The sequence below is a fragment of the Erpetoichthys calabaricus genome, chromosome 7 (genome assembly GCF_900747795.2).
Source record: "Erpetoichthys calabaricus chromosome 7, fErpCal1.3, whole genome shotgun sequence".
NCBI classification, from domain to species: Eukaryota; Metazoa; Chordata; class Cladistia; order Polypteriformes; family Polypteridae; genus Erpetoichthys; species Erpetoichthys calabaricus.
The window spans coordinates 190,873,865-190,886,618 of NC_041400.2; the positions used below are offsets into that span (position 1 = coordinate 190,873,865).

At 37.0% G+C, this 12,754-nt stretch overlaps 1 protein-coding gene across 3 annotated transcripts in view; it reads left to right on the forward strand.

Moving 5' to 3' along the window:
- Positions 1-12,754, forward strand: part of bnc2 (basonuclin 2) — a 766,921-nt gene that overhangs the window by 362,689 nt on the left and 391,478 nt on the right. For all 3 annotated transcript variants that reach the window (XR_003716780.2, XM_028805854.2, XM_051929900.1), the window contains exon 2: positions 7,041-7,241. Coding sequence is in view for 2 of the 3 variants with exons in the window: in XM_028805854.2 (XP_028661687.1) it covers positions 7,041-7,241 (201 nt within the window). In the remaining variant the exon portion in view is untranslated. The remainder of the gene's footprint in view (positions 1-7,040; positions 7,242-12,754) is intronic.

Here is a 12,754-nt window from a genome sequence, read left to right on the forward strand (position 1 = left end):
GCCCGGAGGAAACCCACGCAGACACGGGGAGAACATGCAAACTCCACGTAGGGAGGACCCGGGAAGTGAACCCAGGTCCCCAGGTCTCCCAACTGCGAGGCAGCAGCGCTACCCACTGCGCCACCGTGCCGCCCTATTATATATATATATATATATATATATATACTGTATATATATACACATACAGTACATACATACATAGGACAGAACAATGATATGGTTTGAGCATTGGTCCAGCATCCTGAGATTGAATCCTGTGCCTGTTTGCTGTCAGTGTGGAGTTTGCACAATCTCTCTCATTTGTGTTAGTTTATGTCATTGTAGTCCAGTTTTTCTCACACATCACAAAGACAAGAAAATGAGGTACATTAAGAATAATAAATTGGCTTTGAGTCAGTGTAAGTCTAGGTCTTTGATTGAGAAGGGATTTGTGATAGACTAATGTCTAAAGTTGATTCCTGCCTTGTGCCTGATGTTTCTGGGTAGGCTGCATAAAATGCCAAACAATCTTGAATTAAATTTAGCACATCAAAGAATGGTATAGTATAGTATACTGTATACAATGTATCTTTTCATATACCAATCAATGATTGCTTGGAAAATAGTAGTTAAATATACAAAACAGAAAAGTAACCAGTTTTTTGGATGCACTTGAAAATGGAATTTTTATAGTCTAATCCAATCATATTAAGTATTTTTATTAATACTGTTCAGTCATTTGGATATATTTCAACACCCTCAACTTCATTCTAGTATGAATATGGTTTATAGCAAGCAATTCCCTAGCATAGTTATCTCATGAAAACTGCACACAGGTAGACTCAAATATGCAGTAAGAGCTTGGGTCATGAATGTAATCTATCCAGTAGAATCCAGCATCGGTAAGGTAAGCCAGCTCATAGTTTGCAATCCTCAATGGCCATTTATACACAAACATCATCAGTCAGTATTCTCACATGTTTACACAAATACAGGAAATTTATAATAGCTAATTTTCCAACAGAAATATGCAGTAACCAGGATCATACAAAATATATGCCAAGTTGTCTGAGCAGAGACATTTACTCAACAACAGTAAGAGAATGTGAAGACTAACCAAAATGATTTGCATTATTTCAACAGCTTTGACCATAATCAACTATTATCTGAAGTTTGAAGACAATCTGAAGATAATAGATCCAACATTATGAAAACATTCACTTTTAAAATGGGGGAAAATGAATTGCAGCCTTTACAAAACTACCCTCTAACAAATAAACAAACAAATAAAGTACTCATAAAAAGTATGCAAACATGACTTTTTGTCATTTTATTATAGTACAACTTAGAATCATAATGTATTTAAAATGTGTTTTTTAATATTAATTTATACGTAAAACTCTATCACTATAAATAGCCCCCCTGGCGCCTTCAGCTAACTAACTCACCTAAATACAAACATTGGTGTTATGAATAGATATGTTTTTTAAGAGTTTGTTACTGTGAAAGAAAGTTTACTCGATCAAAATTAAAAACCATGACTTTCTTGATATTTTAGTTTATAATTTAAAAACAGAATAAGAATCTGAAAATCTAACAACATCACATTAAAGTTCAATAAATTCCAAAAAGAATGATACCAAACATATATATGTAGGTTTTAAAATAAGCCCGATTTAAAGTGTGACAAAAAATGGGACATAAAAACGTCACATAAAATTGTTGCACAAAATCGTTGCACTTTTAGGCTTAGGAGAGTAGATGAGTTACAAACTGCAAATAAACACAATATAAGTACCATGGTTAGAATTGCACCTCACACAAATTGAAACCTGATGTTGTTTGCCAGACACTTTTCTTTCCATGTAGACTTTACATTCTCTCAATGTGATCACACAGATTTCTTCTCACTCCCCAAAGAAATGATGTTTAGTAGATCTACATCACTAGGTTAGGCTGTACTTTCTAATGTAGCTTCCTCGCAGTTTCATGGACTAAGGCTAAATTTTCAGCTCTGCCACTGTGTGCTCTGTCTCAGTGCTTCCATGTTTTCTTCTCATTGCAGTCCAGTTAAAGTAACTTGCCTCCATATTTGTGTGCATGAGTGAATAAATGAGTTCACTCAGGAATGGTATTTCTGATGCTCCAAAGTTAGGCTGTCGTTCTCCACGACTGTAATAGAAACAGCATTCAGAACATGGATAGATAGATGGAATTAACTTTACTTATGAGTCACTGAGTGTCATCAGACTGCCCTTAAACTTCTTCATATTTTGCTTCAACAGATTGTGTCTGTGCCATTATTCCAAACTGACTGTTTAGTACCTCCAAATAACCACAAGATATGAGTAATGGTGACAAAAATGTGCTCTTTGATTGCAGCTTGATGAATGCTGCATGCTGTACAGCCTGAGGCCAAGGAAATATTATTTTTTGTGCTTTCATAACTGTTCACCCTGTAAGACATTTTTTTCTTTACCATGATTTCACTTCCATGAAGTGTCCCTGCTGGTGATTTAGTTCAAGATTTCCATTTCAGTAAGGGGAGTAAAAATCAGTCCCCTTCTTCTCCAGTTTCATGTTCTGACTGTGGGTATTGCGCCCTCTTAGGGCTAGAAGGCCAGAAGACACGAGGGTGGCAGACCCTGGGATGCATTAGCTAGTCAGCCTAATAATCTCTGTACAGAGTCTATTGATTTTTCAGGGTGAAGTTTATGAACTAAATAAACCTGGAGTTGGTGTCTTAATATACTGCTTTGCACAGTCTGTCACATATAGTTACAAGGAGCTGGGCGGCACAGGTTTAAAAGAAACCAAACAAAAAAAGTGGGAGAAAGAAAAAAAAAAAGGGGGGGGGGGGTCTAATTCTGCTACAGATTGTTCACAGCAGGGGCTTTCAAATTAGCCCCTTTGTTTTATAATGCCACCTCGCCAGGGCTCTCTTGGAGTGCATTCCTCAGTTTTATCCTAATGAGTTGCAACACTGATAATGTGGCTGATGATCTTTCATTGATTTCACTATCACTTGCTTGTCTGGTAATTGATCCGTTGCTGAGCCTCTAGTTAATTATATCGGCTTTGACATGGCCCGGTCTAAGGGGAATTTCGAGTCTTGCAGAATAATAGTTTTAATAAAGGAGTCTATTACTGCAGGTACTGGCTGCTGCAGCTGCTGGTATCTCCTTTTTTTTTTGGTTTGTTGGCAGAGAAGAAAGGACTGCAGGACAGAGAAAAGGGATAGAAAAATAAAGAGAGAGAGAAATAAGGAAGGAGAAAGAGGAAGGAAATTTGCTATTGGCAAATGTCTGCAAGCCTCCTACAAATACCAGCCATTAGTGGGAAGGTCAGGAGCTGAGCCGGCAGCTTGACTGAAACACTGAGTGCCACTTCAGAAATCAAGAGACTAGCAAATTTCAGAGGCAGAAGCAATGAGAGAGAGAGAGAGTGAGAGAGAGTTTAAATGGGTAATAGCTAGGTTTCAAAACGCAGTCACTGTTGGCAAAATTGACATCGCTGGTTTTTTTTTTTCTTTCAGTTAACCACAGGTGGACTTTAGTTTACACATGTATTCATGTGCCTGTATTTGACATGCATTCACAGACTGGCATCTATACAAGCACAACTAAGCACAGATGAAACAAAACTTACAAAACAGCTTTGCAGGAATGACACCAAGTTTTGTTTTCTACAATATGCATTCATACAAAAATAAGATGATGGGTTCTTTTGGGACACATTTTGGAGTAGCTGTTATGTTATATTTTTATAATTTGTTATATTATTTCTGAATTTCCAGATCTATCTATCTATCTATCTATCTATCTATCTATCTATCTATCTATCTATCTATCTATCTATCTATCTATCTATCTATCTATCTATCTATCTATCTATCTATCTTGTCACCCTATATTGGAACAAGTGCATTTGTAAAATAAATCAATACATTTTCTTATATGTATACTTTGGTATACTTTTAGGCAAAGTGAGTCATAATTCGTTGATAGAGTGAAGCACCTGAAGAAGTAAGTTATTTTATATGGCACCTTTCAAACTTTCTACAGGCGCTTTATAGATAAACTAATGTAAATTTTTTGTTTCCACAATGTGAAGACTGTTAGGTTGAATGACTTGCTTAGTATCACACTGTAAATTCAAAATGAGGATTGAATGTGGGACATCTGTCACTTGCATAAAAATACTGTACTAAAGTAGGAAGGTAAAAATATTCTGTTAAACATATTTAACTTATCACTTTATAATGAGAACAGGCAGTTTAAGTAACTTTTTAGGGGCACGCTGTGAGTCAGTGGTGGGGATTTAAATTTGCCAATTTGAGGTCTACAGACCACATCACTACCTGTACAAATTCTTTGTAGTCTTTTCACACCATGCCAAGGTACTTCACAGACAGAACAAAGTCATTTATATATTGCAGTACCTGAAGCACTGACAAGTCAAGTAACTCAGTGGTAACTGGAATCTTTTTGTTTTACAAGATAGCGTCTTAGCTACTAGGCCTGTGCTACCAACAAGCAAGTCCTGACTCCCTTGAACAGTGACATCACTAATATGATTTTTTTTCTTTTTAATGTTATATTTCTTTTGTATGTGTTATGTATATTAGGGAACTGTTGACATGAATTTATAAGCCTATTTTTGGTACTTGGGACAAGATGTGGGAAGAGCATTTCCCTCACTCTCTGTTTCTCTTACACTGACAATTGTCACTTTACATCATCCTCTTTATTTATTTATTTACTTATTGGATCATTTTTCCCAGTTACTGTTTGAAGAAAAAAAAAAGTTAGTCAGAAAAGCTTTTAAACTGGAGCGCATCTTAAAAGAAGAGGAGGCAGGCACATTTGTGTCAACTCTGTGTACATTTTCTCATTATTTTTCATTTGCCACTAACGACACCATGCCACTGGATGGCTTTTTTGTGTTATAGCATTCAGGGAGAAAGAAGAAAGAAAGAAAGGGAAAAAGAGAGAGAGAGAGAGCTAGATGTCCATTATATTCTGTTAGGATTCATCAGAATAAAAAAACAGGTGAAAGTGGCTCATTGCTTCTTTCATTTTTTCTTCAATGTAAAAATTTGTAGATTTTATCACATTAGTGCTGTTCTCATAATTTCTGGAAAGGTTAGCCTGAGCTGTCATTAGAGCCTTACTGGTGCTCTTAAGAGACGGCAGCAGTTGTCTCCTGCAATTTTCTATAGCGCTTTGAGTGACTTGGTGTATTTGTAATCGTTTAATGTATTTTAAGAATGTTAATTCTTTTTCTCTCTTGCCCAAAGAACTGTGATGTGTCATTTAGTGTCAGATGGTATGTGATAAGTTAAAGTTTTAAAGCTGTCTCCTTATACTGTTGAATATATAATATATATGTGTGTATATATATATATATATATATTTATTTTTATATATATATATATATATATATATATATATATATATATATATATATATGTCTTTATGGCTGCAGGCCATTTATTGTACTGTATTTCATGTGAAGGGAAAAGACTACTTTTTCATTTTCCTTGAGGATTTCATTGAAGAGCGGAGTTCTGCTGAGCAGAGTGGAGCAGAGCAGAAAGGGGACTGATGTGTCTCTGGATTTCTTTCTCTCGCTCTCAGTTGCTCTTATATTTTTCTTAATTAAAACCTAAAACTCTTTCACATTAGTTTTCCTGCTGCCGCCAAAGCACAATGTTGCACTAAATGACTGCTCAATAACTGCGGCAGGCTTTTGCTGTGTGAGATGGGATGTTGTGTATGGGATGACCGAACATGTATTTTTATGGGGGTGGGGGGCGGCTATTTAAAAGATTTTAAGATGAGAACAGTCACAAAAATATGGTAATTATTTTGGAATGACTAGTAGGTCTGCTTCACGTACAGCTTCTCAAAGGAGCTGTTGGCATCAGGCAGCAAGTTGTTTTTGGGAATGCTACTGCCAGTCTTGTAATGATATGTGGACCATCTGTGTGCAGGAGTCTGATTTTACAGCATGAGGCTTACCTGAAAAGAGAAGCTCTTTGTTTTTTTCCTGACCCTAGGAAGATGTCTTTACATTTTCATTTTTTTTTTATCATTTAAATAGTCACTAGTTCTCTAAGTTAAAAAAGGTGTGGGAGTTTCCTTTTTTTTTTGCCTTCAACTCCAAATATTGGTGCAGCTTAGGATGAAAGAGAAAAAAAAATAAAATAAAAAGCAGGGGGCTGCTTAGCACATTGTGAGGTTTGGCAGTGCAAGACATGCCTGACAGCAGAGCCGTGCTCTTAATAAGGCAGGGACAGCCTTCCCTCCCTTCGTAGCTCATCCTGTTCAGCAGTTCTTAAGTGTATGAGTGTATCAGTGAGGGGTTAGTGTGGGATGTCATTTAGTGCCTGAGAGAGGAGCAGCGCAGTTGACTCTGTGCTCAGTCTGCACTATCCTGTGACACGCCAGTCAGCAGCAGGGGAGCGGATCGGAGCGGAGAGGAGAAGAGAAGAGAGGAGAGAGAATAGAAAAGACAGGCAGGCAGGCACGGAAGAAGGCTGTGTTGTGCTGGGCTGGCGCACACCGTACACCTGATTAGCAGCCACACAAGCTCTGATCTCTTTTCTTTCTTTCTTTCTTTCTTTCTTTCTTTCTTTCTTTCTTTCTTTCTTTCTTTCTTTCTTTCTTTCATTCTCAACAGTGAGTGTATGGGTTGGCTGTGGGACTGGGGTTCCTAATGAAGTGGCAAAAGGGGTAAAGCAAAAGCTACCTGGCACCCATCGCAAATTCTTCTTTCTATTGCTCCTCCTCTTCATCTTCTCTGCAGTCGTCTTCCTCTTCAGCATCACTGTCATCATCATTCTTTTCTCTTATTCTTCCTCCTCCTGCTGCCCCCACCTTCCACACTTTGCTTATTCTGCCCTCTTTTACCATCTACCCCTAAGGAGATTCACAGAGCAGCCTTGCTCCCGTTCTGCAACTGCACAGCTTACTCCTTAAATCTTGCCGCCAAGAGGCTGAGGGGAAAAAAAAGACCAAAAAAAAAAAAAAAAAATCAAATCCACCTTCACTTTTCAGTCAGAAGAGGCAGAAGTGGATGTGAGACACGGAGACACCCAGAGAGACAAAGAGCGAGAGAGGGCAAGAGACTTGACTTTAAGAGACAAGAGCGCTGACAACTCCATGCAGTTCGGGACCAGAAGCACAAGCACTGAGCCTGGCTTCATGGGGACATGGCAGAACAGTGACAGTAACCTGCTCTTCAGAATGTCCCAACAGGTAAGCACATCTTCTTATCCATTTTGTTTTGGGACTGTGTTGTCTTGTTTATGTGTGTTCAGGATTTCATTTGTAATCTTAAATCACTTTACACAGTTAGAGGTGTACTGGGTTCATTTGATTTTTCTTGGTATGTTTGTGTTTTATTTTGTTATGGCCTGTTTCACATAAATTCAAACTTTCTTATCTGTACTGCCAGCTCCTTCTAGTCTCTGGTCACTATCACCAATACATCCTTATGACAGCCTTTCAAAGTCATAAACTTTTAGAAACAGCACATGGAGTTTTTTTTTAGATGTTTCATGAGGAGTGATAAATACATCGTGTGTTGTCCTCTTTCAACTTTTATTACGTTTTGAAAGCGCTATGCATGTTTGCACTAGCAGATTTTGATGGGGCAGTGAGGAGGGGGGCATCTAAAGTGTTGCTCTCCTATCTTTGGGGGCTGCAGCTCCGGGACAGGGGGCCCCGTTAAAGGAAAGAAAGCAAGAGTCAGGAGAAAGGAGGGAGGGAATGAGGGCCGTGCAGTCTTGACGGCCGATTCATCATTGGGTTGAGGAGTCGGTGCCTCCGTACCAGGCTCCGCGGAACTGCCGCGACCGCTGCGCTTGCACAACCTCGGCACAAAGGTGGGGGTCGAGTGCGGACTTGGAAGAAAGGGGTTTTTCTGGAAGGTTGGGGGTTAATTAAATTTTAAAAAAGGGACAGAAAGAAAAAAGACGAAAAGCTCAATGAAAAGGAGGGAAGTTTAAAAGCCGATGAGCCCTGGATTGTGGGAAGCGACTTGTTTGTTTAGAAGATTTCGTTACACAAACTTGGCAAATGTTTAAATTTTTCGGATATGTGTGATCCCTTTTTCCCTCTCGATCGTTTATTCTCAGGAACTTTGTAAAATAAATCTCTTTCTGCCAAATATTCCGTTAAACATGAACCAGGGGATTTTTTTTATTTATTTTATAAGTTCGAGTTTTTAGGCGTATTTAGCCGCGGTCACTGTGACTTTACGTTTAAAGTGGCGCCGTACATAAACGGGAGCTTGAGGTTAAAAGTTATGTCGAAGATTTACATTCACCTTTCTTACAGATCTAGTCAGAGAGAGAAGTTAAGAATATCCATCTATCTATGGACTAACTTACCGGCTATATATATATATATATATATATATATATATATATATATATAAATTTGATTTATTTGTAAACATTTGCATAATTTGTTCAATCAAAACAATTATACTATTAAAACAGTTACGGTAACGCCAATCTTCATAAACTTCACCTCGCTCATTAGTATATCGCATTGTAGCAACGGTACGAGCACGACCCCTGTGTGCATTAAGTGGAGAATCTGAGAGATGCGGATACTGTATCTCCTGTAGAGGGACCCTCCTTACAGCTCATGTGCAACGCCATAACGGTTTAATCAGCCTGAGAATTCTTGTCTTTATCTCAGCCTTTTACTAAATACCGCACACTCAAACTCCCAGTAAACCTCGGTCGATGTCGAAACAAAAAAATTCTAAAGATGCGACTTGAATGTCACTAGTGACAACAAGAAAAATATTCTCCATATCAAATTTATCGACTTAAACAAGTTGCAAATACTATCTATCTATCTATCTATCTATCTATCTATCTATCTATCTATCTATCTATCTATCTATCTATCTATCTATCTATCTATCTATCGGTTATATAGTGCCTTTCGTGTCTCACTGATTCAAAGAAAAGCGTGCATTTTTAGGCATAATTTTTAATTAGGCAAAATAAATTGGTAATTTTTAAAAGGTTTTTTTTCGCAAGGTACACGTGGGAACAAATGTCATGTTATGTGTTAACTTCATATTTAGGGCTGGATGAACCATTGAAAAATCCCGTTTAGTGCACATCGACGCTTTTTAAAATACAGCTGATCATTTTGCGTAAAAAATGTCTTGCACATAAATCTTATCTGTACAGCCATAAAGAATCGCTTTTAACAGTCACCCCGTACTTTTTAATTTATTTAGTAGATCTGTGATGAAGCTTAATTGACAGTCTGCTGTCAAATCATGGTGATAGCCCCTTGTAAACTTTTTGGGACGTAAACGTTCCAAGAAACCAGCTTCAAAAACAAGTTTGCTTGTTCAGCTCGGCAAATGGTCATTGATCAGTTTAGGACCTTTAAAAAATACTTGGATATTCGCTCCAATTTAGCTGCAATAACAATGACGTATTACTGTGGAGACTACGGCAAGACCTGAGAGGTTAGACCACTAAATAACTCCGTAGTGTGAGGGATCGTTTTCCCGCTAATAAGTCAGGTTTATAAACCGGATTCCCTGCCCAGTTGAATGTCGCTGCGACTTTATTAAACTGAACGATTATGACCATCTTCCTGAAAAGAATGTTTTAACTATACATATCTTCATTAAGATATGCCTGTATAGAAGACAAATTAGAGACAGCATTACATTTTTTGCAATTTAATATATGTATGTCATCTGCACAGGTGTGTACATGAATTTACCCCCACCCCCGTTTTTTAGTTCTTTTTTGCAGCTGCTGAAAATTAGCACAACTTCTTATCAGTAATCCTCGCTTAATTGTTTTACTGAGTACATCCTAGTTACCGTTTTACTGTTGTATCAATCTTCCTGACATGTTTATTAACATGAAGTAAATAATGAATTATTCTATCAAATACTACTAATTCTATAAAATGCACCTACATCCGCGGCTGTCAGCTGCGAGTTCTCAGTATTCTTTGTTTGAATTTGTAAATTCAATCCAAGCAGAGGCATTTAGTGAGACAGCTATTAAACCCTCATAATGAGGATGTTACATCTGTTTGAAAATGCATTTTTAATGCTACAAGTAGTGTCATGCAAACTATTATGCTAAGCAAACTGTTTTTTTCTTCCCACACTCAAGATTTAATTAATGTGTGCTATCTACACCATATAGCCGCAGAAGCGTACCTGCTGTATACTGAACAGCTGCACTACACACGCCTTTTCAGAAAACCCAACTCATTTCGTTTTGATATATCAGGCTAAGGAAGGTTATTTTTTAAATATATATTTTTACTTCTGTTCTCGTGTGGAGATGTAATAGTTACATATGACTGATACATCATAACGCAACAAGCGATTGTTTTTAGAATAAAATCCAAATTAACCACGGTACATGTGATTCCTTGCAGCGTCTGCAACAAAACTCCAGTCCATTGTGCGTGTGCTTTGTTCTGCGTTTCGGCTCTTTTAAGTCCGTGACTTCACGTTGTAGTTTTCCAAACTCCTTGCAAGGCGGATTTGATACTATTATTAAAACCACGTGTCTGAGTAAGTGATCCAAATGAATCCTTTCTTTGAGACTTAAGTTTGCGGAAATGCATTTCAATTATTTCTGGGTCAAGTAAGCAATAGATTTCGATAGTAATGACAAAAACATAACTATAATAGCAACCAATCTACCAGTTAACTGTAAACGTCCGGTTTTCTTTAATCGACCTGGGATTAAGACATTAATTCACAAATGACGCCTTCACTCGTGTCCAAAACTGGCTCATTAAATTATGAAAAGTTAATTTTTATTCTGTTAATTACATTGGTACACAATATATTCCTCCCTGATATTAAGACAAGCTCTATAGCTGCTGGCATGCAGTATGATCGGTCGTTTTAAATTATTGAATCGTCCTGCAAGATCTAATAAGTTATTTTTTACACCGTGCGAATACAGTAGTTGCGATGGACTATATGTTTTCTCAAATTTTGTGCAGACAGATAGGAAAATAAGTGATGTTTATACGACAGCCTTCAGACAGACAGTGGTTAAACGAATTGTTGTCTTCAGACGTTTACATGCTCTTTACTAATACTAGAAAAACCTTTTTTTTTCTTGAGAGGATGAATTATCGAGGATGTAAACTTTCTCCGGCAAATCTTTTTCAGCCCCCTATCTTTGAAGAGGTGGAACATTTAAAAGAAACGTGCTTGTGTTAAAGAAAAAGAACCGTGTTCATGTGTTCAAATTTGTAACACTTATAATGTAATGTAATACTTATATAAACACATATATTCGCTCCTAGGTCTTACTTATATTAGCAGCCATTTCATAAACTTTCATTCCCAAGATCAATCCCTACCTGAACGCCGTAAGAATAGGCGGACAGAAACTTTCATACATTTCACAAACTTTTCACATTTTAATCAGAGCAATTTCTGCAGCAGCGACAGAAGTACTTTATATGATTAGAAGTAAATTCATTGTATGTGTAAATCATAATAATAATATATTAAATTTATCTTTAAAGCTACTCAGCACAAAAAAATTATTACTAATTTTATTATCATTAGTTTGAATTGACTAATGCATTATGTCACGTTAATTTTGAAAATCATTACTTGGTCAACTTTGACTAAGCATTAGTATATATGTATATATCCCTGTAAAACAGTTTATCATGTATGATGCTCGAGTAGTAACGGTTTATTACTCGGGTTCCCAGTGAATTATTTGGCACTCTCAAAAAAAGAGGTGGAGTGCCGTGGAAGTTCGCGATCGTTAGCGTGCACGTGCCATTCTTTAAGTAAATTGTATCGTAGTGTAGATAAGGACTTGACAGATACGCAGTTCGCTTTCCAAGAGAACCGGATTGACTGGATTGAGTCTCTTAATATAATCATTTAAAGACGAACACACTTAAGTGTCAAATGGCATGTCAGCACCACAGCCAATTATATTCCATTGGGGATATTTTGCGTTCATTTTATTCAAGTAAAACACACTGAGAGCTATTAAAACAACTAATTGTACAAATAGGATATTAGTACAGCATTATTATTAGAGGCCGTTACCATGGAATTACATGGTGAAAACACTTAGAACTTAAAAAGAAAACCCGAGGACTATTTTATTCTTCCTTTTACCAGTAATGAGAGGGTGAAATATGGATATCAAAGAAGTTGAGTAATGATTAACATCTGTCTGTTTTTGTGCCTGAACAAAATCTGTACATTCTCGTTTGTTCATGTAAGTTTGCCTACATAAAGAAACGTTTATTTAACCCGCCTGTTTCCAAAACGTTGAACTTTACAGGGAAGATCGGTATAGTTTTCATTTTTTAGATTTTTTTCAGGTTGTCAGAGAGCAGCACTGTAATGTCTATAATGATGCGATATGGCACTACCACATTGCAAAAGTAAAGCATACTAAACGCATAACAGTTCCACGTACCCCGTGGATTCTTTAGCACTTAGATTTTGTTGGTCTATAAATTTTAAACCATGAGCAGGAAAGGAAATATTTTTTTAAATTTTACTCTCAATATCCAGATACTCAATTGGAAGCTGCTTAAAGAAGCAGCTCAGAGATTTTTTTAACCTATATTTCAAAAGTAGGAATTAATATTAAAGAGTATGAGAAGTGACAGTAGGTGCTTACAATTGGCTATGACATATGGAGTGAAGCGACAATGACAAATATATTTGTGTGTGTGTGTGTGTATATATTTATACATTATATAAAGTT